Below are 25066 nucleotides of genomic sequence, written 5' to 3' on the forward strand. Positions count from 1 at the left end.
CGGCCCCCTGTTGAAAAAGTTTGCTGACCCCTGCTCTAACTGATACTACAGTGCTCTGGTCAAAGCGGCAGATCCAGGCTGACCCCCCCCCCCAAAAATTACAGACCCCGCTTCTTCAGAGAGAAAAATAGGGGGGGGCACTTTCTAGCTGATACAGGTGCAAAGCCAGGTGCCTTTCCTAAAAAGCCTTCAAACATTTTTTAAAAAATATGCTTGCTAATTCAAGCACTCACTCTGCATAGATGGGGAGGGGGGCATGAATGGAAAAGAAGCCCTCCTTCCAGCAATAGAATATAAATGACACACCCACCCACCCACCAAGCTTTTCTGCAGAGCAAAACCTTTTTTTGTCATGGGTAATAATTTCGCTTGACTCAGAGGAAGAGAAGCACAGTTATTCACCGGGGGGGGGGGGCGTGATTTGGTGCATTCGAGGGGTGGAGGGAAGGCTTCCAACAATTTTGGGGAAATGCCTAATTTCCGCAAATCACTGTGCCTCGGAACAGCGCTTTGAATTGAATTTTTTCACTAATGACTTGCCTCCTACGTGTTAAAGCTGGAGGGGAGGGATGTACTTAAACTATAAGCCATCAAAGAACACATTAATTTGGGGAGCGGCGTAAGGGGGTTGCCTAAAGATAGAGACCAGCTTTCAATAGGTACCTGAGCTTTGGACAGATAGGTCTTTGGTAGAGGGAAGGCTCTCACCATAATGTTTATTACACCAAACCTAGCTTTTCCTTTTGGCATGTTAAAAAAAAAGTCCAGGGAAGGGGGAATTTTTAATATCCGGATTGATTGCCTTTAGGCAGCTACCAGCTATTCAATTTACCCCTATGCTCCTTTGTCTCCTTCAAGCCACCTGCTCTCTCTTCATGGGAATAGGACAATAGAGTAGAAACTTTAGTTCATGTAACCGTGGGGTATTGTGGGAGAAGGGGAAGCTCCATGTTTTAGGAATGCAAGCTGGTCCCTTTATTTACACCGGAAAGGAGAGACCTGGGGTAATTAGGGAGGATGTGGAATGGGTTATAAAAGATCTCCACCTTGGGTGCCTGGTACATGTCCATCGGACGGGGGGGGGGGAATAGGAGTTCCCCTCAATCATGTCAAGGCCTGGCCTTGAAGTCAAAACACGGACAGCTGTGTGTGGACTCTGAGATATGGTTCGCCCATATTCCTATTGGTGACATTAAATTAAACTTCGCATTTTGCAACCTGCAGCTTGCCAAAACAACATCAAAGCCTTGCAGTTCGCCAGGGTGGGGGGTGCCTGTGGGCCCTCTGCCTTTCTGAAACCAGAGAAACCAGTAGGAGAACACTTCAATCTCCCAGGGCATTCTAGACAAGATCTCAAAGCAGCTGTTTTATAACAGAAAAATTTCAGAAACAAACTGGAAAGAGAAGTTGCTGAATTGCAACTCATTAGCAAGCTTAAAACCATGGAGCCACCTGGAATGAACAAAGACATAGGATTCTTATCTCATTATACATGATCAAGCTTTCCTTAGCACCTCAGCCCTTGCTCCCCCCCCCCGCAAGACCAATTGCAGTCATTAACAGTCGTTAACAGTCATCAGCAGGTTTACCACTCCTATCAGCCATCACCCATTCCTATCACCCCCTCCCCACCCTCTGAATATACATAAGGGTCTGGTGACTTCTGTTTCAGTGTATCTGACGAAGTGTGCATGCACACGAAAGCTCATACCAAAATAAAAACTACTTGCTACTGAAGGAATTTTTTTTATTTTGTTTCGACTCAGACCAACATGGCTACCTACCTGTAACTAATTCTGACTTCCTGTTATGTTCCTGAAATACCGACGGTTCATATGTATGAGATAGTGATATTAAATAATGTTTTTATTTCCTGTTTGTAACTTTTTAAAGAAATGTGCACTGTTTTAAGCTGTCTTGTTTTATTTTAAAATAAATTCTGGAAGAGGAATTTTGCCTTTCTGTTTTCTGGGCTTTGCTGATTGGGGGGGGGGGGGACGGACAAACCCAGTTTCCCAGCCACTTAGTCACCTACCCTTTCGATTGATCTTCTGTTGGCGTCACGGTAAAGTGAGCCAGAGTTTTGTAACTGAAAAAACCTTACCTGTTGAATTTCTGTCTGTGGTACGATAAAGTATGCGGTGCTAAGTGTACCTGGTAAAGGGGGAGAGGACGTCCTTGGCTCCCACCCTAGGGTCTCTTAGGGCATAAGGGCGTGGTGGCAGAACTACGTACCTTCTTGGTTTCTGTGTTTTGTACGCGGGTCTGCGTTCCCACCCCGCTCACACAGTTCCTGTACGGATAGAGAGGGACAAGGTGCGAGGGGCAGGGAGTGCAGGATCCTGACAACCCCCCTGCAATGCTAGGGACCCCAAAGGTCATCTAGTCCAACCCCCTGCAAGGCAGGGATCTCAGCTCAAGCATCCATGACAGAGGGCCACCCAACCTCTGCTTAAAGACCTCCAAGGTCCTCCCGAGGGAGACCGTTCCACTGTTGGACAGCTCTTACTGTCAGAAAGCTCTTCCTGATGTTGAGTCGCAAACATGAAAGAAATACACAACTGCAATGTAAGGAAAATAAAAATAAAAATACATAACCAAATTCAACACTTTCCACACCTATCACAGCAAAATCTAAAATAAAGGCAGCACACAAACTCTCCTTCCTTGGAGGTTTTTAAGCAGAGGTTGGGGGGGTTGGATTGGATGACCCTTGGGGTCCCTTCCAACTCGATGATTCTATGAAACAAAACACCCCAGCCCAGAAGCCTGCCCTTTATCATCTTGGTTGCCCTCCTCTGCACAGCTTGTCAATATCCTCCTTAAACGGTGGCGCCCAGAACTGGACATGGTACCGCAGGATAGAGTCAGAATACAGAGAGGAACTATTGCTTCCTTTGACCTGGACACTAGACTTCTGTGGACGCAGCTTTTATTCGCAGTAGACTTTTCCTGCTGCATCACACTAAGAGACTAAGGAAGTGCTGTGTAGTTGGTGGAAGTTTTTGTTGGTTCCCCCCCCCCCTTTTTTTCTTGTGTTGTTGTTTTTCTATATTTTTTCTTTTTCTTTTAATATGCTAAAATTAGCGATTGTTAGGAAATTTGCATAATGTATATAATATATTTTTGCTTTCTTCTTTTTCTTTTCTTTTCTTTTTCCTTTCTTACTTTCCATTTTTTTGGAAATTGGATTTTTTGGTACTTTTGTTGTTGTTGTTTTGTAAAAATGTGTATATGAAATAAATAGATAAAGTTTTTAAATTTAAAAAGAAAAAGAAGAAGAAAAACCAGGTGGGAGGAGGGAGTGGATGGAGAAAGGCGTCTCCGCCTGCCGCAAGCCAGCCTTCTGAAAAGGGCAGTGCGTCGCCGAGCAAAGTATTCCTGGCACGTCGGAAACACTCTGCAGAAGATCAATGCCTTGGCTCAAATGCCAGAGGGCTGCCTCTCTGTGCCAATCAGATACAACCCCGGGCGGCAGGTGAAATGTACGCTGCACCCTTAATCCATCTCTCGCAGGCCCTGCAGAAGGGGTGGAAATGGGTGCATTTTGTTTTCTCGCTGCAAAAAGCCACGGGGTGGGGGTGGGGGGGTGGCAGCCAAGGAAAACTGCAAAGAGGTAAAAGGAGCAGCAATGGTTGAATCGTAGAGGTGGAAGGGGCTGGAGGGAGCATCTGTTCTAGTCCCACCCCCAGCAATTTGAGCTTAGGAGTCAGAGGGGGCTCTTCCTTGCTCCCCCTTTCAGAAAAAGAGAGACCTCCATAGACTCACTGCCCAGGCTTGCGCCCCCCGGGGAGGCTGCCTGCCTCAGTGACTTCACCCCCCGGAGGCACACTCCATTGGTTCTCGAGGCAGACGGAGGCCAGCTTCTTTATGCTGCACATAGCTAAACCGCGGAACTCACTGCCACAGGAGGCAGCGACGGGCACCGACTTGGACGGTTTTTAAAGTGGGTTAGACACATTCTTGGAGGGGAGGGCTACTCACGGCTACTAGCTATGTTCTGCCCTCCACAGTCCAAGGCGGCAATGCTTCTGAAACCGAAGGAGGAGACAGCGCTGTTGGGTTCGAGTCCCGCCTGCGGGTTTCCCACCGGGGCAAGCGTTCAGAACAGGAGGCTGGACTACACGGCCCACCAGCCTCATCCAGGAGACCCCTCTTATGTTCTCCAAATGCCTGGAGGGCACCAGGTTGGTGAAGGCTTCTCTGAGCACACCTCTGGCAGCATAGAATAATAGAATCATTGAGTTTGGAAGAGACCACAAGGGCCATCCAGTCCAACCCCCTGCCAAGCAGGAAACACCATCAAAGCATTCTTGACATATGCCTGTCAAGCCTCTGCTTAAAGACATCCAAAGAAGGAGACTCCACCACACTTCTTGGCAGCAAATTCCACTGCCGAACAGCTCTTACTGTCAGGAAGTTCTTCCTAATGTTTAGGTGGAATCTTCTTTCTTGTAGCTTGAATCCATTGCTCCGTGTCCACAACTCTTTCAGGGACAGAATGAGATCCCTACTGAAGCTGACAGCTATGGGGTCCAGCAGAAGCCTGGGGGGCTGTGTTTAGCAACTGTGAGCTGCCGGGTGCGTCTCAACACGCCGCCAAATTTCCTGCCGCCGCAATCCTCTTCCATGTAGTGTATCATTAGTCACCCGCCGAGGCTAAATATAAAAACAAACTCAGGAGTTCCTGGACAGGCTCCACCAGGCAGGCTCCTTGCATGGCAGCCAGGAGGCTTCACGATCTTGAATCCTTCTACCCCGTTTGAGTCACGACTGGAGGGAAACCTCCACAAACGGAAACTTCCCTTGTTTTCTCAATGAATGCAATCTCCCAGCGCAAGACATCCACTCATTTTTCTAGGGAGTAATTGGCAAATAAGCAAAGGGGGACTCGGCATATAGGTTAGGGCTGCCACACATCCAGAATTTTTGGGACATAGCAGAGATTCATCCATCGAAAGTGGCGTCCGGGTGGAAATTTTCGAAAAATTGATTAAAATATCTGGAAAAACCAGGAAGTACGGCAGCCCAAATTGAAAGTGTCGGGTTTTTTGGTGAATTTCTGAAAAGTAGCTAAAAAACTTGAAGATTTTGCAAAAAAAAACAAAACAAAACACCAAACAAATGCAACAACCCAACAACTTTTGTGTCAAGATTTTCACTTCTTGAAATATGGCAACACTAATATACATTGATCTAATCTTTTATCATGTTACACTTCACAGGGTCCCTTGCAGATATTTGCTGCTTGCTTCCTGTATAGGAAAGGTTATAGTGTTTTATGGTGTTTTTATATGTGTTGCAAGCCGCCCAGAGTGGCTGGGGCAACCCAGTTAGATGGGCGGGATACAAATGATAAAATTGTTGTTGTTGTTGTTTAGTCGTTTAGTCGTGTCCGACTCTTTGTGACCCCATGGACCATAGCACGCCAGGCACTCCTGTCTTGCACTGCCTCCCGCAGTTTGGTCAAACTCATGTTCGTAGCTTCGAGAACACTGTCCAACCATCTCGTCCTCTGTCGTCCCCTTCTCCTAGTGCCCTCAATCTTTCCCAACATCAGGGTCTTTTCCAAGGATTCTTCTCTTCTCATGAGGTGGCCAAAGTATTGGAGCCTCAGCTTCACGATCTGTCCTTCCAGTGAGCAAAATTATTATTATTCCTTCCAAAAGGAAGACCCTAGCAGAGAACCAGCATCTGATACCTACCCTTTCCACTCATACACCCAACATGACTTGGCTGGAGAACTTCATTGCAACATTGAAAGAAAGAAGCGAAAGTTTCAAAGGAGGGACACCCCTTGCATCTTGTTTTGTGAAGAGCCAACTGCGTAAGGCCCACCTTTCCACGCAAATCGAATCGAATTCCTCACCCCATCGTGAGTTACACAGAATAATAGTAACTTTATTAGTTATACCCTTGCCCATCTGACTGGGTTTCCCCCGCCGCTCTGGTGACCCATTGGAATGCAGAGTTAACCAGGGCTATTGACTGTCTGGGTCTGAAGCGCCCTCTCTGATTGCATGCAGCCCGGACAGCCCCGTGACTTTCCCTGGAGCTGAGGGTGATGAAACAATCGCTGAGACAGCTAGAGCGCCAGTGGCGGAAAACTCACTCTGAATCGGTCTGGACACAGGTTAGAGCTCAACGCCGAGCCTACCAAGTGGCAACGGCGACAGCGAAGAGGACCTTCTTTGCCGCCTCTATTGCATCTGCAGAAAACAGCAGCAGGAGACTTTTTCAGGTGGTTCACAATCTATCGGAACCACCTTCGTCATCAGGGCCCGGTAGGGACCCCAAGATCTCCTGCAATGCTTTTGCAAAGTTTTTTTGCAGACGAAGTCGCTCAGATTTGGAAGGAGGTAGACTCCACCGTGGGAGCAGGGCCGGGGTGGGAGAGTACAGGGGTCCTGTCTAGTCATGTTATATGGGATCAGTTTCAATCTGTTACCTCTGAGGATGTGGACAGGCTGCTTGGACGAGTGAAACCAACCACCTGTCTTTTGATCCTTGTCCATCCTGGCTGATAAAAGCAAGCTGGGAAGGGCTGGGCGATGGGCTCTGTGGGGTCCAGTGCCAAGGGCCTTCTGGCGGTTCCCTCGCTGTGAGAAGTGAGGTTACAGGGAACCAGACAGAGGGCCTTCTCGGTAGTGGCGCCCGCCCTGTGGAACGCCCTCCCAGCAGATGTCAAGGCAATAAATGGGTGGGGTATAAATAATAAATTATTATTATTATTTTAGAAGACAACTGAAGGCGGCCCTGTTTAGGGAAGTTTTTAATGTTTGGTGCTGTACTGTTTTTAATATTTGGTTGGAAGCAGCCCAGAGTAGCTGGGGAAACCCAGAGAGATGGGCGGGGTATAAATAATAATATAAAAACATCATGCACAGGTTACATTTTTATAGGATTGGATAAAAATGGAATTTGAACTCCGGCTATATTATGGAATTTGCTGTATTGATTGGGGGAAAGAGATGGGGGGGAGGAAGTGGTGAAATTAAAGGTATGAGTAAATATATGAAGTTTTTCTTGGAGGAAATATTAGGCCAGGGTAGGAAAAGTATGATATGTATGTGATAAATAGGTTTAGAAATATGAGAAATTTGTTTAGGATAGTTAAATAGAAATGGTATGTTTAAGTAGATGGTTGGGTGGCTCACTATCATTGTTCCTCCTCTCTATTTTGGAGCCCCTTGTGGCGGGGGGGGCTCTGGGGGGGGAGAAGTTTAATTATAAAATGGACCACCTTCGACTGTCTGTTCACTCTGGGACCTTCTCATGGCAGGAGGAGGCCTAGGGATGGAGGGATAGGAGAACGTGGACAATAAGGCAAAAAGAAAAAAGAGAAGAATGTTTTAGAAATATGAATGTGATCTTATAATAAGAATTGACGTAGATGACAATGGATGAAATTTGGAAATATGAAACTGCTAAAGGATAAAAACAATTTTAAATGAAAATCAGAAGGGTGGGATCTGAAGAAGTCCTCAAGACAATGTTAAGTAAAATATGAAGTTAAGAAATATTGATAAGTTTGTTTGTATTTTGTGTAAATGTTTTTTTTAATGTATTTGTTCTGTATTGTTTTTGTTTGTCTTGTAAAAAATTTTTGGAGAAAAACATCATGCACAGAATCAGAAGGCAGGTGGGTTCAGCTTTGCCACACTGGGACCGTGTATGTTTTTTCTGCGTGAGAACAAGACAAGACCTCCACAGGTGAATCATTTACTCAATTTGGTTAAAGGTGGAGGCAAAGACTGAAAAAATGAAGGCACAAAAGACTGAAAATAGAGGGGATCACAGCCAGAGGCTGGAAGAAATACGTTCAGAAGAAAACATTGAGTCTATACTGGCTGGGGCTGATGGGAGTTGTAGTTCAACAACATCAGGAGGGCACCAGGTTGGCAAGGGGAGCTTTTACACCCTTAGAAGACAACGTATGGTATTGCCTTCCCAAATCTAGACTGTGCCCCCTCCTGCCTAGATCCAGCCAGCCAGCCATTGGCCCCCCAAACAAACCCCTTTCACCCTCCAGAAAAGGCAACCTGAGCATCTCTTGATGGCTCTTCAAGGTGCAGACAAAGAAGTTCTAAGCAACACAATCCCCTTGGCCTTGTCTGGCGCAAAGCACAAGCTACCCCTAGCTGAGCAAAATGCCCAATAAAGCATAAAAATGTAATTTGAGGCTTTGACAAGGACTAGAACCCCCAGGCTCCTTTTATCTGATTTGGCAATCTTTTGGGACACACACAGCAGAACAGGCATTTTCGAGATAGCCCTCATCACAAGGCCTGGCAAATCCAAAACAAAACCTGATAATCTGATAACGCTGATAGTCTAGTTATTTTAACCAGTGTGCACTCATTCTGCACTCCTCTTTTATGGCTAAGCTTTTGACCTTTTGCTTTTTGTCTGTTGCTGTAATCATTCTCTCCGTTTTATGCCCCTTATAAAATAAAACAAAGCAGAGAGCTTTACAATAAAAAGATAGCAAGCGACACAACCCCCTTGCACAAAGCACTAACTGAGCACAACGTGCAATTTGCATAATGGCAAAGCTCTCCCCATAACCTTTTGGCAAGAGAAAATTATCCTAGTGACTGATTACTCCACAGAGATCTGGCAATTCCAGAGGGGATGGAAGAGTAGAGAAGAAGAAGAAGAGTTTGGATTTGATATCCCGCTTTATCACTACCCTAAGGAGTCTCAAAGCAGCTAACATTCTCCTTTCCCTTCCTCGCCCACAACAAACACTCTGTGAGGTGAGTGGGGCTGAGAGACTTCAAAGAAGTGTGACTAGCCCAAGGTCACCCAGCAACTGCATGTGGAGGAGCGGAGGATTACGAGTCTACTGCTCTTAAACACTACACCACACCACATCTTGTGCACTTCTGGAATCACAACACATCCAACCTGCCATGGATGACACAGCAGAAGCCCCAGGAAAGATTGGAGAAATGACCTAATTATCCAATTCTGTGCAGAGAGCGGACTTGTACCCTGTTTCTTCAGCTGCAACAGCAGGGACAAATGTGAGCCGAGCCCTTCTGTCAGCAGCTGCAGTGGGTAAACATGCAAACCGATGACTCATCTTGACACATTAAAACTTGCGCACCAAAGTGGCCTTCCTTTTTTTTTTTTAAGTATCATTTTTATTTCAACATTTCTGAATTTAGGTACATACAATAATGGAAATTAATACATATACATAAATAAAAGCAAACATACAAATCTATGCACCTCTTAAATAAACTTTCTTTTATACAATCAGACTTTAGTTGTGTCGTGATTATCTTTACTTTTCCTATAACGTTCATCTTCTCCACTTGTTCTTTCGAACTGGACTTCCTCCTGTTTCTTTCTTGGTTTTATTTCCCATTCCATCATTTTCGGTGCCATACTTTTTCTTGCCTGTCCTTATCTTACTTAGTGGCCTTCCTTTCACGGTGCACGGCAGGATCCCTAGATAATTGGAAGCATCTCAAGGAAACTGGGGTCGGAAAGACACAGTTTTGCATAGCACAAATCGCTAGGTGGCTCTGCTCTGCCTCCACGGTTGGAGTAAGCAGTGATTCTGAATTCCAATTGCTGGAGATTTCTTCCAGTTTCTTCCAATTCCAGTTGGAGGAAGGGAGGGTTTTTAATGTTCTTGGATCCCTCTTGCAGGTTTCGTACGGTCGGCCACTCTGAGAATGGGTTGCTGGACTAGATGGGCCACTGGCCTCATCCAGCAGCCTCTTCTTATGTTCTTCAACCCAACAGAGTAGCCTTCCCCAACCAGATGTTTTGGGCTGCTGCTCCAAGTTGTGCTGGTTGGGGGCGATTTGTGCCTTCATCAGCCAAATCTGGCTCAAGGGACGTCCCGGGTTCCTTATGTCGCTTACTTAGTTAAATGCACAGCCTGTCCCATCCTGAAGACGAAGGGAGGGCAGCAGGACAGACTCATAGAGATGGATCAAAGGATTGTAGAGCTGGAAGGGACCCCAAGGGTCATCTAGCCCAACCCCCTGCAATGCAGGAATCATAGTCAAGGAATCTCTGGCAGGTGGGCATCCAGCCTCCAGCAAAGGACAGCAAAGTGGGTTCAAATGGCACCAGATGTGGCCTTCCTGGGTTTTGTCTTCTTGTTGGCATCCATCTCTCTCTCTCTCTCTCTCTCTTGAGAGAGACAATGGAGTGCACCTTCGGGGATAAAGTCAAACTGCTGTGATTGCAGAAATGAAGTGACCTCCCTAGGGCGCAAGCCTGGGCAGTGTGTCTGGAGGGCCTGGGCTGCCCAGACGACAAGACCCCTCTCTTGGCCTCGCTGATGGGGTCCAAAGGAAAGCGGAGCAAGACGTTTGGCACCAGCTTAGCTGCAGGAGTTGCCGGAGTTGCCTGCTCTCTCCGTGCATTTATCCTCTTTTAAAGCCACCGCTTCCTGTGTGTGGGAGTTCCAGAGGTTAACTCTGCGCTGCATAGAGAAGTCCTTTCTTTTCTCTGTCCCGAATCTTCCTTGATTGGATGTCTATGAGTTCTGGTGTTATGAGAGAGGAAGAAAAACTTGCCTGCCTAGTTCTTCTATGACTCTATTATCTCCCCTGGGGCCAATCAGATGTCACTTCCGGGAAGCCCACTGGAAGCACCCACCTCCTGTGTGTTTCCAGAAACTGTATTCAGAAGCACAGTCTCCTCCACACAGGAGGGAGAGGAGAACCATTGGGGTTAGTAGCTATTACAAGGTTTATTTGACTGATCCGCTTTTAAAGCCATCCAAGATTCCTTCAGTACATTCAACAATTATAATCCAACACTTTTTCTGGGCATTGCAGGGGGTTGGACTAGATGACCCTTGGGGTCCCTTCTAACTATGATTCTATGGCCCTTTGTCTGCTGTGCAGCACATCGGGGACGTTTTGGAAGCCAGTCAGCACACTTAATGGGGACTGGCGCATACAGTGAGAACTAGCCACTTGGGAAATGGGATCTTGATTTGAAATTTGGGGTGGGGGAAATTTAAAAAAGCCATACCAGCCATGCTTTTGCATATCAGCACACCAAACTGCACTGTGACTTTTTGGAGAGGTAAGATAATGGGGGAAAGTTCGTACTGCATCCTTAGAGGTTTGTCAGCAACATTGTCCCAGTGCATGTAAACAGCTGTGAGGATTTCCCCAGCCACTCTGGCCGGCTCCCAACAGAATATTAAAAATAGAATCAAACATTAAAAACTTCCCTAAACAGGGCTGCCTTCAGATGTCCTCTAAAAGTTGGATAGTTGTTTATTTCCTTGACATTCCACAGGTCGGGCGCCACCACCGAAAAGGCCCTCTGCCTGGTTCCCTGCAACTTTGCTTCTCGCAGGGAGGGAACCGCCAGAAGGCCCTCGGCGCTGGACCTCCATGTCTGGGCAGAACGATGGGGGTGGAGACACACACCTGCCACCCCCCACAAACCCCGACCTACACCCTGCCTCAAGCAAGAGATAATCCCAAACAGGAAGACAAGGCTCTTTCTTCCCAGTTGGATTTTGCAGGCCGGCCTGCGCTTCCCAGATCAAACCTCCCTTGCATTCCACCCGGCTGGAGAAAAGAAGCGTGCACCTGATCGCTCACATCCATCATCAGGTCCCTCCACCCTGCACAGCTTTTGTAGCGGCTGCATGTTTTCCGCATCCAGTCTCCTGGGGGCACAGCAGGCCCACAACCGTAGGGCTTCAACACCCTAAGAGCAACACAACTTCTCACCGAGGAGCAGTAAGACATCCAGCTGTGTCTCTCTTGCAAAACGCCAAAGAAAGTGAATCTTGTGTTGTTCCTCCCCAGGAAGAGGCATGCGGGAGCAACCCACAGGGAATAATGGTCCGGGGATAACAGTGTTTGCAATGTGAGAGGGTGCAAACCAGTCTGAAAGGCCCCCAAACCTGTTGCGAGCAGAGTCAGGCCTCTTAGGAAGTTGCCTTATAGCTACGTCGTCTTGGTCTGGAAACCCAGCCTTGAAAGAGCTGGGTATGTTTTGCCTGGAAAAGAGGAGGCTGAGAGGAAATAGGAGAGCCATCTGCAAGTATCTCAAGGGAAGATGGAGCAAGCTTGTTTTCTCCTGCTCTGGAGGGTAGGACTCGGACCAGCGGATTCAAGTTACAAGAAAGGAGATTCCGACTGAACACCAGGAAGAGCTTTCAGATGTTAAGAGCTGTGCTGTTCAACAGCGAAACAGTTTCCCTCAGGTGATGGTGGACTCTCCTTCCTTGGAGGATTTTAAGCAGACGTTGGATGGCCATCTGCCATGGGTGCTTTAGCTGAGATTCCTGCACTCCAGGGGTTGGACTAGATGACCCTTGGGTCCCTTCCAACTCTGAGATTCTATGAGGTACGGGCATCCTGTTCTTAGAGTGGCCAACCAGATGCCCATTAGGGGAAGCCCACAAGGAGGATTCGAGCACATAGTGCAGAAGACCATTCGTGATTCCCAGCATTCCCAGAACGCTACTGCCTCTGACCGAGTCAGACCATTGGTCAGTACTGCCCATACCATTGGCTCTCAATTCTTTTCAGGGCACCGCCTGCTTGGCTCCATGAACTCACCCCCAGTGCCCTGCATAATTTTATAAACTGCTCTCAAGCTGCCCCTTGCCTTTTCTGCAAAGAAGAAAGTCCCAGAGAGGAGTCGCTCCACCCTCTTGGTCATCTTAGTAGCTGTTTTCCAGGTTGCCCTGAGCCTTTTCGAGCTACACAACATCCCTTTTGAGGCAAGGCGGCCAGAACTGTACCTTGTATATTCCAAATGCGATTGCAGCATAGATTCATACAGAGGCAAAGGCAGAACCAAGAGGGGAAACATTGGGCATGTTGGGTTTTTTTTTAAGGGGATCAATAAAACAAGGTTTTTAGGACACAAGGAAGAGGATTTTAATAAATGGAGACTCTCAAAACTCCAGGAAAGGGTCCCCTTCAGACACACTCACAGTCTCTCGCAGCGCGGAAGGTGACGCAAGGCAGAAAGACCTTACCTTCCGATCCAGCCGCTATGCTGGTCACGCGGAGATGCAGGTTGGCCAGCTGAGCGGCACAGACGTCGTTCCCCAGCCGCTGCACGAAGGGCAGGAGGAAAGAGATCTCGTACTTGTGCAGGATCTTCAAGAACCCAACCTGGAGAAGGAGAAGGGGCAATGAGAGCCAGGAATGGGGCAGGAATCAGAGGGGCAGGAATCAAGGCAGCAGCCACAGCTGGAGAATCCCTGGCAGGTGGCCATCCAACCTCTTTTTAATAGAATCAAAACAAGAGACCACTGCCCTCTGGGGCCACAGAATCATAGAACTGTAGAGCTGGAAGGGACCTCCAGGGGTCATCTGGTCCAGGTTCCTGCCATGCAGGAATCACAGGCCTGGATCCCCCACAAAACATCTATCTTTCAGAACCACACAATAAGGTGCCAGAGACTGAGGGGGGCTTATTGGTTTGTTTTTGTTCTTATTTTTATTATGCTTTTCGTTCTTATTTTTATTATTTTGTGTGTGCTTTGTATATTGCAATTTTTTGTGGTGAACTACCCTGAGATCTAAAGATGAAGGATGATATACAAATGTTAATACAGTGGTACCTTGGTTCTCAAACACCTTGGTACTCAAACAACTTGGAAACCAAACACTACAAACCCAGAAGTAAGAGTTCTGGTTTGCAAACTTTTTTCAGAAGCCAAATGTACTCCGTTTTGAGTGCCACACTTCCGTTTTGAGTGTTATGCTGAGGTTTGTCTGTTTTTGCTATTTATTTTGTGTTTTTGTGGCTTTTTTGTTTTGTTTTTGTGACTGTGGGGAACCCAGTTCAGCTACTGATTGATTGATTGTGTGACTGCAGTACATTGTATATTGCTTTCATTTTATGGATCAATGGTCTCGTTAGATAGTAAAATCCATGTTAAATTGCTGTTTTAGGGGTTGTTATTAGAAGTCTGGAACGGATTAATCCATTTTGCATTACTTTCTATGGGAAAGCGTGCCTTTGTTCTGGAACGCTTTGGTTTTGGAACAGACTTCTGGAATGGATTAAATTTGAGAACCAAGTTACCACTGTTGTTGTTATTATTGTTATTATTATTGTTATTATTATTATTATTGCACACGCGCATTGCCGCAAACTCAGAAGTGACAGGAAAAGGGGGGCGCTCCCCCGTTGCACAAGATGACCCAGGATGCAACCCCCACGCAAATCAGGGGGTGTCTGACTAATGCCATTATGATATTGTCAAGTTATACTTCCAATTCCTTTCCTAATAATCCTTAGAGTGGAGTCTGCCTTTTTCACAGCCCCCCACAGAGTGGGTCTACATCTTCATTGAGATATCCACTAGGACCCCCAAGGTCTCGTCCCTGGTCCATCACCGCCAGTTCAGATCCCATGGGCAAATATGCAAAATGAAGATTAATTGCCCCAACCTGCATCGCTGTGACACGGAATTGCATTTCCTGCTTCCCCACCCATTCGTTCTGTTTGGAGAGGTCCTTCTGGAGCTCTTCACAATCTCTTTTTGTTTTAACGGCCCTGAAGAACTCAGCAACAATTTATCCTGACGCACAATGTTGGCTGTGAAGCCTCTGCGACTCATGCACACCAATGTTTCCCTGCGGTGCCCACCATCAATAAAACACCGTCGTCTCGTACAAATCTGGATTTTACCCTTTCCACTGGCTTTTCTTCCTGGCTGGATTTTCCACGGAAACGGTGAACTGGGATTAAACCGGGGCGTGCGGCTAGCATTATGCAGGACAGCCTTTTGCTAAAGGCCATCGGCAAGAAGTTTATGCCCAGATTTGAGGCCCTTATGAAACAGACGGCCTGGAAACAGGGTGGGTGTGCGAGGCAACCTGGGAGGGTGTAAGGCCAGCAGCACTCCCTGCTTGCCTCAGAGCGGAAACAAATCACCCAGTTATGGCAGGTGGAGAGAGGTGGGTGCATGGCACATTAAGCGTAATCGCACAATTACACCCGAAAGGCAGAAATTAGGCATAATTTATATAATTGCTTCGAGCGCAGAGCTTGGCTTCCCAGGGCAAATGATTTGAGGCAGTGAGATGAAGAAGTCTTGGGCTGCGGGAAGACTCTCGCGGTCCTTTTTTCTCAAAAATGAAACGGGGGGCGATGAGAACACAAAGTACAGTGGACCCTCCGGATACAAATTAAATTTGTTCTGGGGGTCCCTCCGCAACCCGAAAAGTCCGTAGGCAGAGGTGGCGCTTCTGCGCATGTGTGCGGGGTTTGCTGCGTTTGTAAACAGAAACGTATGTAACTAGAGGCATAGCTGTCAACTTACAGATTGGAAAATAAGGGATCAGCAGCCTCACCCAGCGGCGCGGCACCGGAAATCGGTTCTGCGCATGTCCAGACACGAGCAGAAGCGACTTCCGGTGCTGGCTCTGCCCATGTCCAGGGCACCGGAAATTGCTTCTGCCGGGCTGCCCTTGTCTGCATGTCTGGGCACCGGAAACCACTTCTGCACATGTCTGGCTCCCAGTGGAGTACAGGATTAGACTTAAGGTGCTGGTTTTGACCTTTAAAGCCCTATGCGGCTTGGGACTCTCATACCTACGGGGCCGCCTCTCCTGGTATGCCCCGCGGAGGACCTTAAGGTCCACAAATAACAACATTTTGGAGATCCCGAGCCATAAGGTGGCTAGATTGGCCTCAGCTAGGGCCAGGGCCTTTTCAGTACTGGCCCCGACTTGGAACGCTCTCTCACAGAAGACCAGGGCCTGCAGGATTTGACATCTTTCCGCAGGGCCTGCAAGTCGGAGCTGTTCCGCCTGGCCTTTGGAGTCTGACCACTATGTTTATCCTCCCTTGTGGTTTTAATTTGGGCCATTTTAAAACGAGGCTGCATTTTAAAGAATGTTTAAATCTAAATGGTATTTTAATCCGCATTTTAAGCAATTGTTTTTCTTTCTTTTACATTTTATTGTAATTTTGTTGATGTCAGCCGCCCTGAGCCCGGCTCTTGCTGGGGAGGGCGAGTTATAAATAAAAAATTATTATTAGTATTATTAGTATTATTATTATAGTATTACCATAATCAAGGACAAAAGTGGTAAGGACCTAACAGAAGCAGAAGACATCAAGAAGAGGTGGCAAGAACACACAGAGGAATTATACCAGAAAGAGATGGAGGTCTCATACACCCCAGGTAGTGTGGTTGCTGACCTTGAGCCAGACATCTTGGAGAGTGAAGTCAAATGGGCCTTAGAAAGCATTGCTAATAACAAGGCCAGTGGAAGTGATGACATTCCAGCTGAACTATTTAAAATTTTAAAAGATGATGCTGTTAAGGTGCTACACCCAATATGCCAGCAAGTTTGGAAAACTCAGCAATGGCCAGAGGATTGGAAAAGATCAGTCTACATCCCAATTCCAAAGAAGGGCAGTGCCAAAGAATGCTCCAACTACCGCACAATTGCGCTCATTTCACACGCTAGCAAGGTTATGCTTAAAATTCTACAAGGCAGGCTTAGGCAGTATGTGGACCGAGAACTCCCAGAAGTGCAAGCTGGATTTCGAAAGGGCAGAGGAACCAGAGACCAAATAGCAAACATGCGCTGGATTATGGAGAAAGCTAGAGAGTTCCAGAAAAACGTCTACTTCTGCTTCATTGACTATGCAAAAGCCTTTGACTGTGTCGACCACAGCAAACTATGGCAAGTTCTTAAAGAAATGGGAGTGCCTGATCACCTCATCTGTCTCCTGAGAAATCTCTATGTGGGACAAGAAGCTACAGTTAGAACTGGATATGGAACAACTGATTGGTTCAAAATTGGGAAAGGAGTACGACAAGGTTGTATATTGTCTCCCTGCTTATTTAACTTATATGCAGAATTCATCATGCGAAAGGCTGGACTAGATGAATCCCAAGCCGGAATTAAGATTGCCGGAAGAAATATCAACAACCTCAGATATGCAGATGACACAACCTTGATGGCAGAAAGCGAGGAGGAATTAAAGAACCTTTTAATGAGGGTGAAAGAGGAGAGCGCAAAATATGGTCTGAAGCTCAACATCAAAAAAACCAAGATCATGGCCACTGGTCCCATCACCTCCTGGCAAATAGAAGGGGAAGAAATGGAGGCAGTGAGAGATTTTACTTTCTTGGGCTCCTTGATCACTGCAGATGGTGACAGCAGTCACGAAATTAAAAGACGCCTGCTTCTTGGGAGAAAAGCAATGACAAACCTAGACAGCATCTTAAAAAGCAGAGACATCACCTTGCCGACAAAGGTCCGTATAGTTAAAGCTATGGTTTTCCCAGTAGTGATGTATGGAAGTGAGAGCTGGACCATAAAGAAGGCTGATCGCCGAAGAATTGATGCTTTTGAATTATGGTGCTGGAGGAGACTCTTGAGAGTCCCATGGACTGCTAGAAGATCAAACCTATCCATTCTTAAGGAAATCAGCCCTGAGTGCTCCCTGGAAGGACAGATCGTGAAGCTGAGGCTCCAATACTTTGGCCACCTCATGAGAAGAGAAGAATCCTTGGAAAAGACCCTGATGTTGGGAAAGATTGAGGGCACTAGGAGAAGGGGACGACAGAGGACAAGATGGCTGGACAGTGTTCTCGAAGCTACGAACATGAGTTTGACCAAACTGCGGGAGGCAGTGCAAGACAGGAGTGCCTGGCGTGCTATGGTCCATGGGGTCACGAAGAGTCGGACACGACTAAACGACTAAACAACAACAACAGTATTATTATTATTATTATTATTATTATTATATGGTTCTATGGCTGGGACCAGGGCAGTTGGGTCCTCCATTTCCTAACGGGCCATTCAAAGCATGTATAAATCAGAGTTGGCGAAACCCTTTCCAGCCCAAGAGCCACGTCCTCTCATAATATGCCTCCACCCCACCCAACAGCGTCATGTGCCCCCCCCCCACCCCAAAGGTGGCACACCAGGGAATGCTGCCCTCAAGACACACACACACACACACACACACACACACACACACACACACACACCATGCCCTGAGCTGGATGTGGCAATGGCCAAGCCCACAGCAAATCTCTCTCTCTCTCTCTCCCTCTCTCTCTCGTGATGCAAGATTCGCAGAGTTTCATGCTCCAAGTAAGAACAAGCAAAGAGGAGGCCGGTGAAAGCCGCTCTGCGAATGTCCCAAAACATTTCCAGCTGCACGTCTGCAGCCATTAAGCTGCACCAGCCTGGCTGCCTTCGCAGTTTCTTTGATCGCAGCAAGGACTTAATGTGTTAGCAACAGCGCGCATCAGTAAATGAGATTCGGTGCCTGAAAGAGCCCAGAAGGGGGGTGGCGGGGAGAGTAATCTGGGCGACTTGTTGGGAAGCAGATCTGCTTCTGCAGAAATGCCTCCGTCCAGGTTGAGAAAGTGGCTTGAGAAATCCCAAAAGGCTAAAAGCAGCTCAATAATGATGATGATGATGATGATGATGATGATGTCTACCTCACAGGCCTTCCCAATAAATGCTTTGCTGCTTGTTGTTGTTTAGTCGTTTAGTCGTGTCCGACTCTTTGTGACCCCGTGGACCATAGCACGCCAGTCACTCCTGTCTTCCACTGCCTCCCGCAGTTTGGTCAAACTCATGTTTGTAGCTTCATGAACACTGTCCAGCCATCTCGTCCTCTGTCGTCCCCTTCTCCTTGTGCCCTCCATCTTTCCCCTTAGGTATGCTTAATAACAGCCTTGATGAAGGGAGATCTGCACTCAAGCAGCCCAGATCCTGGCCAAGTCAAGTGTCATTTTGCAACTGACGTAGATCACACACTCCATATGGCAAGGGGCTCTAGCTCAGTGGAGCGGGTGTCTGGCATGCTGATGGCCGCAGGATCAGTCCTAGCATCTCCAGCTAAAACCTCACTTCACTTAAGACCGAGGAGAGCCACTAACACTCAGAGCAGATAAAGTAGGCATGAACAGGCAACATGCTAAATAAACCATAGTTTAGCAAGCTGTGTGTTGGGGGGGAAGTTCAGAATCTTTTGTTTCGCTTTCGGCAAACCACAGTTTCCTGTGCTATCGAAACCCAGAACAATGGCCATCTAACCGTGGTTAGTGAACAGGTTTCAGAAACTCTGAAATGGCATTGGCCTGCTTTAAGCTAATCACAATTAAGGACAGTCTGTCTGTCAATCTGGGCCACATGGCGAATCATAGTTAACTCAGGAGGAGGGGACTAGGCTTCTTCACTTCTCTCTGCCATTGTTTAGGGTGACTCTCCAAGGCAGCCTAGCCTAACTTGGGGCTTCCTATGTCCATCATAAAAAGAATTCATTGGCATTGTATGGAGACATAACTCAGGTGCTTTGAACACAGGAGGCCCCAGGCTCAACACACAGAACCTCTGGCTAAAGCAAAAAAGGGAATTTGGAGAGTGGCGCTCGAAACAACTACTGGTCCTATGGACTTGGAGAGCAGCTGGCTATCTAAACAGGCACAAAGGGCCACCTGCCTTCTTTGACCACTCGCCAATTTAGGTGGGGCTGATGCATACCTTCCAAATCCCGGACTGCAGAATCCGGGACCGGCAGCCGCGTGACACCGGAGGTTGCGTAGACGCAACTTCCGGTGTCGCTCTGCCCATCTATGGGCACCAAAAATGGCCGGCGCCGGCAACAGAAGTCGCGTCTATGCACTTCTGGACATGCGGGGTGCCGGCGCCGGCCATTTTCGGTGCTCATAGATGGGCAAAGCAGGGGGAAAAATGGCCACTGGCAGGAGAATATAAGGGAGAATAACGGGAGACGAAGAGATACGGGGGACCGCCGGGAAACGGTATGAAAAAACGGGGATTTCCCGGGAAAAACGGGGTACTTGGCAGCTATGCTGATGGGAGCCAAGGAATTCGGTAATATCTGGAGAGCCACAGGTCCCGCTCCCCCGACCCACTGCCAACAAGTCTTCCAATAAAGGCAGCTTCGTAGTTGTGCCAGCAGGCAAGGTCTATACTGATAAATATTTTAGTGCCCTTGAAATGGCATTTAATCCTGCCTGAGACAGAAGAATATCTGAAATAGCTTTCTATAAATATTGAGCAGAAGGAAATTAAGATCGAAAGCTCTGGGATTGGGGGGCTGAGAGGGATTGCAACCTTTAGAAACACACCCAAGGACCAAGTGAAAATCCCATCCTCCCTGCCTTGCTGGAGAACTAGAGAGCAAGCAATGAGATAATACCCAGCAACTAGCTCCAATTTCGCTTTTTTCCACCCTGTTGGTTTCACACCTAGCAAGGGAAGCATCAAGAACGCAGAAGCGGAAGAGGCTGCTGTAATCCCAGGCTGTTCCTGGAATGAAACTTGGATAATTGGTTTTTATGTCCAAAACGCCAGAAGTAATTAGGCTTGGCGTGAGTGCTGCACAGATAAAGATGGGATGGCCTGGCAGAGCAGGTGGGGGGGTGGGGAGGGAGCTTGATGCCATCTCGTAATTGCAGCCCTCCCAAAAATGTTGCAAGTGGAGCAGCCTCAGCCTTGTCACCTCGCATGATGCAGGGTCATGGCTCCCCAAAACACTGACGTCAGCGGGCGCGGCACTTTGTGTTGAGGAGGCGCTCTGCCCATGCTCAGAGACACACGGAGGCTCAAAGACCAAAGGCAGTTCTGAGATTTGAGTTCCTTTAGCTAGGCATGTGCGTTTGTGTGTGCCATACACTTGTACCTCGGGTTACGAACACCTCGGGTTACAAACTCCGCAAACCCGGAAGTATTTTCGACGCGCGTGTGGTTTGCGCATGCGCAAAGCGCGAAAATAGCAAAGATTGTGCTTTGCGCATGCGCAAAATGGCGCTTCGGGTTACGACCATTTCGGGTTACGAACTGCGTCCCAGAACGGAGAGTGTTCGTAACCCGAGGTACCACTGTACAAACTCCCAGCTGCCTCTGAAGGCTGCAGCATATCTAACACACAATATAAATATCATTACACAGCTAAGAGGATGCAACTAGGATCCAACATGCAGCACTGCCAGATTTGGCCAGGGCTGAGAGGAGATGTACTCCAACAATGCTCTCTTCTGCCTTGGTCAGACCACACCTGGAATACTGTGTCCAATTCTGGGCACCACAATTTAAGAAGGATGTTGACAAGCTGGAAGGTGTGCAGAGGTGGGTGAGCAAGATAATCAAGGGTCTAGAAACCAGGCCTTATGAGGAATGGTTGAAGGAGCTGGGTGTGTTTAGCCTGGAAAAGAGGAGACTGAGAAGAGATATGAGAGCCATCTTCAAAATATCTCAAGGTCTGTCACAGGGAAGATGGAACAAGCTTGTTTTCTCCTGCTCTGGAGGGTAGGACTCGAACCCATGGCTTCAAGTAACAAGGAAGGAGATTCCGACTAAACATCAGGAAGAACTTTCTGACAGTAAGAGCTGTCTGACAGTGGAGCAGACTCCCACATTAGGTTGCGGACTCTCCTTCCTTGGAGGTTTGTAAGGAGAGGTCATGGGTGCTTTAGCTGAGATTCCTGCATTGCAGGGGGTTGGACTAGATTACCCTTGGGCTAGATGACCTCCCAACTCTACAATTCTGTGATTCTGTGAACATCTGGAAGGCCAGAGGTGAGCTACCCGTGATGCAACAGATGTTGTGGTTTGTCCATCCCCAGAAACCAAATGGAAACGGTCTTGCTGCCATTTTCAGAATGTCGCCTGGCCTGCCACTAGAGGAAAGGTGTCCTATGGTTTGGGGGAGGGGGCTGGTGGAGGGGCCATCCCCTAGGATGCCTCTTAAGGTTGTGGGTGCAAGGACTAAGAATGGTCTTAACACAAGAGCCTGGAGTCACAGCTGATCAGAGTAGGCAGCTTTCGGCCCAATGGGGCAAACAACCTGGCTCTGCTTTCAGGGACTTGGGAGTCACTCTGCTCAGCTCTTCGGGGTGGGGTTGTAAGCGATGCAATGAGACTTCTGGAATCCCAATGCAGGAATAGAGAAACTTGGGGCAGGACGGAGTGGGGTGGAGAAGAACTAGTTGTGGCCTCTTAACTTCCAAACCTGTTAACAGCCTACCCCAGGAATGGAACGCCGCAGAGTGCAACAGCAGAAAAGTCTCTGCTCCAGGGTTGGGAAGAGGTGGCTTAAACTAGCGTTCCAGTTCCTGTCATATTTGGAAATCACCATTTGAAAAGCAAGCCATGGTTCCCCACGTTCAGATGTCACAGGGAACTGTGGTTAGCTTAAAACTAGGTACAGTAGTACCTTGGTTCTCAAACACCTCGGTACACAAACAACTTGGAACCCAAACACTGCAAACCCAGAAGTAAGTGTTCAGGTTTGCAAACTTTTTTTCAGAAGCCGAACGTGCTCTGTTTTGAGTGCCACGCTTCCAATTTGACTGTTAAGCTGAAGTCTGTCTGTTTCTGCTATTTATTTTGCCTTTTTGTGGTTTTGCTCTGTTTTTGTGGCTGTGTGGAACCCAGTTCAGCTACTGATTGATTGATTGTGTAACTGCAGTACATTGTTTATTGCTTTCGTTTTATGGATCAATGGTCTCGTTAGATAGTAAAATCCATGTTAAACTGCTGTTTTAGGGGTTGTTTTTTAAAGTCTGGAACGAATTACCGCAATCCATTTTGCATTACTTTCTATGGGAAAGCACGCCTTGGTTTTGGAACGCTTTGGTTTTGGAACGGACTTCCGGAACGGATTATGTTTGAGAACCAAGGTACCACTGTACGTGAAAGCTTACATTCTTCTCAGTCGTGAAAAGTAAGGAGAGGGTGAGCGCACTGGGCCGTGGCACCCCAAAACTTGGTTGTGCGATTTTACCAGGGAAACCCCGGCTCGCTGCTAAGTCTGAACCAGGCCAAAGACTCCACCCATGGCTGCTCTGAGAGCAGGAAACGTAATAGGAATTAGAAGGGCCCCACACTGCAAGAACTCCCACTGGGTTTGCTCGCAAAAACAGGTGCTGTGGAAGGAAGGGAGCCCACACCTAACGAAGGAGCACAACAAGCCAGGCGGCAGATGTCTCCGCACATCCGGCTTTCCACCAGCCCGACATGCAAGGGACTCTCCCTCCCGTCTCTTCCCCAGATGTCGTTTTGCTCCAGGGGGACAAAATGTTGGCAAAAGAATGAAAACTAGAAGGACAGCTACTTCCAGAATGGGATCTAAAGTTCTCGGCAGTGGGATGGCGAGGGGGGCCTCTTTGAAGTCTACACTGAGGACTTAATTACTGTTAATTTAAAAACAAAAACAAAAAAACACGGGCTGGTTCCCTTTTACAGAAAGGAAACAGCCATTGCATGCCTCCGGAGCAGCTGGGAGACAAAGTGGTGGGGGGGAAGAGAAAGGGGGAGAAGGAGGCGCCTGGATTAAGTCTCACAGAGGGAACCCCAAAGCAGGGGTGGCCAAGGTGGTGCCCTCGGGGCGTTTATTTTATCAACCACAGTGTGAAAGTATCTTAGCCAGGGGGTTTGGCTCCGAGAGTTCTGCGTGTACAGGAAAACTGTGCACACCCGGCCCCTTAGGCAGGGATTCTCGTGGGGATTAATGCGCCGTCGTGAAATCTCACAAGAGCATCCCAGTGCATTGAGCGAGCCTTGAACCCCACCCCAAAGCAAGGCTCCCAGCCTCTCCATTTTGATGCTTTCTGAGCGACACAAACCTCCTAACCTGCCATGTCTCTGCGTCCTCCTACACCCGCAGTGAAAATGCACATGCGTTGCCCCTGCTTCAAGAGTTACAAAGAGCTGGAAGCTCTCTGCCTCCTGACAATTTGTTAGCCAAAGCAGGAGAAGGAAGCAGGGGAACTCCTGGTAAATTGGTGCTAATTTGGATAAGCTCTGAGTCAACAGCAACTAAGCCACCAACACTACCAAGCCGAAAATCTTGCCTGATCCCCTTCCTTGGATGGCTTCCAAGCGCCAAGGGCAAAAGCGAATTAAACCAGTAATTCCCCGAGCTACAAAAAGGACTTGCTAATTTCAATATGCTATCATCAAGGCAGGATCTGGACACATAGGGTTTATATATAGCTCGCCCTTCCTGGAAAGAGCATTGTTGGGAGGGAGGGAGGGTCCCCTTTGGGAACCTGGAAGGATCTCAGTTATAGGGGCCAAAGAATAAAGCTGAGAGAGGGAAAAACCTCTTGCAGAAAGTTCTTCGATGCAAGACACAGAAGAGCTTGGCATCCGGAGGAGCTCAGCGTTTTGCTGCTACTGCTAGGTTTGTGGGGTGTGAAAAGCGTAACAACGGGGAAAGTTAGTAATATTGTTAGCAGATAAAAATTGGATACGCTGAAAGAAAAAGGGATTGACATTGGAAACCAGAGGGCGGTGGGAAGTCTAGGGATTCTGAGACTCCTAAATGTGATGGCGAACAATACAGTGGTGCCTCGCTAGACGAAATTAATTCGTTCCACGGGTCTTTTCTTATAGCGAAAAATTCGTCTAGCGAATCCCATAGGAATGCATTGAAATTTTTTTGAAGTTTTTTTGCCCATAGGAACGCATTAATTGAATTTCAATGCATTCCTATGGGAAACCGCGATTCGCTAGACGAATTTTTCGTAAAACGCATTCGTCTAGCGAGGCAAGCTCCGCTCAAAAAATCCTTTCGTTAAGCGGAAATTTCGTTAAGCAGTGCATTCGTTAAGCGAGGCACCACTATATGTGTAAATTGAAATATCTTATGCAAAACTCATTAATTTTTAAAAAATTTTTAAAGCATGTTCCTAGTCCTCACTACTGCACAGATAGGGACGGCAGCATACGGGCAGGGTTTCTGGTAGGGGAGGGACTACGATGGGAGCACCAACACGCAGTCCCGACCCCTAGACTCCAGATGGACAAACAGACAGCCGGCCTACTAGTAGTCCATGTGAAATGGATCTAGGGGTCTCCGTGGACCATAAGCATAACGGAAGTCAACAGTGCGCTCTTACCTTCACCAAGAAACTCCCATCTTTCTCCTGGGTGACCATGACCACAGAGTCGTGGAGCTTCTCGTCAAAGTGCACGTGGCTGGAAGTCCCCTCTGCCGGTTGGGGCGGGGCGAAGCGGACACCCCCCACTTTGGACTTGGACTTGGTGCCTAGAGGAGATGCGTCAAACCCAAACAGGGGTCAGGTACCAATTGC

At 47.7% G+C, this 25066-nt stretch overlaps 1 protein-coding gene across 1 annotated transcript in view; it reads right to left on the reverse strand.

Annotated features, from left to right (window-relative positions):
• ADISSP (adipose secreted signaling protein) overlaps positions 1-25066 on the reverse strand; it is a 64575-nt gene that overhangs the window by 8113 nt on the left and 31396 nt on the right. Inside the window, exons 3-4 of the mRNA XM_035103693.2 lie at positions 24872-25020; positions 12986-13124 (exon numbers count right to left, since the gene is read on the reverse strand). Coding sequence (XP_034959584.1) covers positions 12986-13124; positions 24872-25020 — 288 coding nt within the window. The remainder of the gene's footprint in view (positions 1-12985; positions 13125-24871; positions 25021-25066) is intronic.

The sequence above is a fragment of the Zootoca vivipara genome, chromosome 9 (assembly GCF_963506605.1).
Source record: "Zootoca vivipara chromosome 9, rZooViv1.1, whole genome shotgun sequence".
NCBI classification, from domain to species: Eukaryota; Metazoa; Chordata; class Lepidosauria; order Squamata; family Lacertidae; genus Zootoca; species Zootoca vivipara.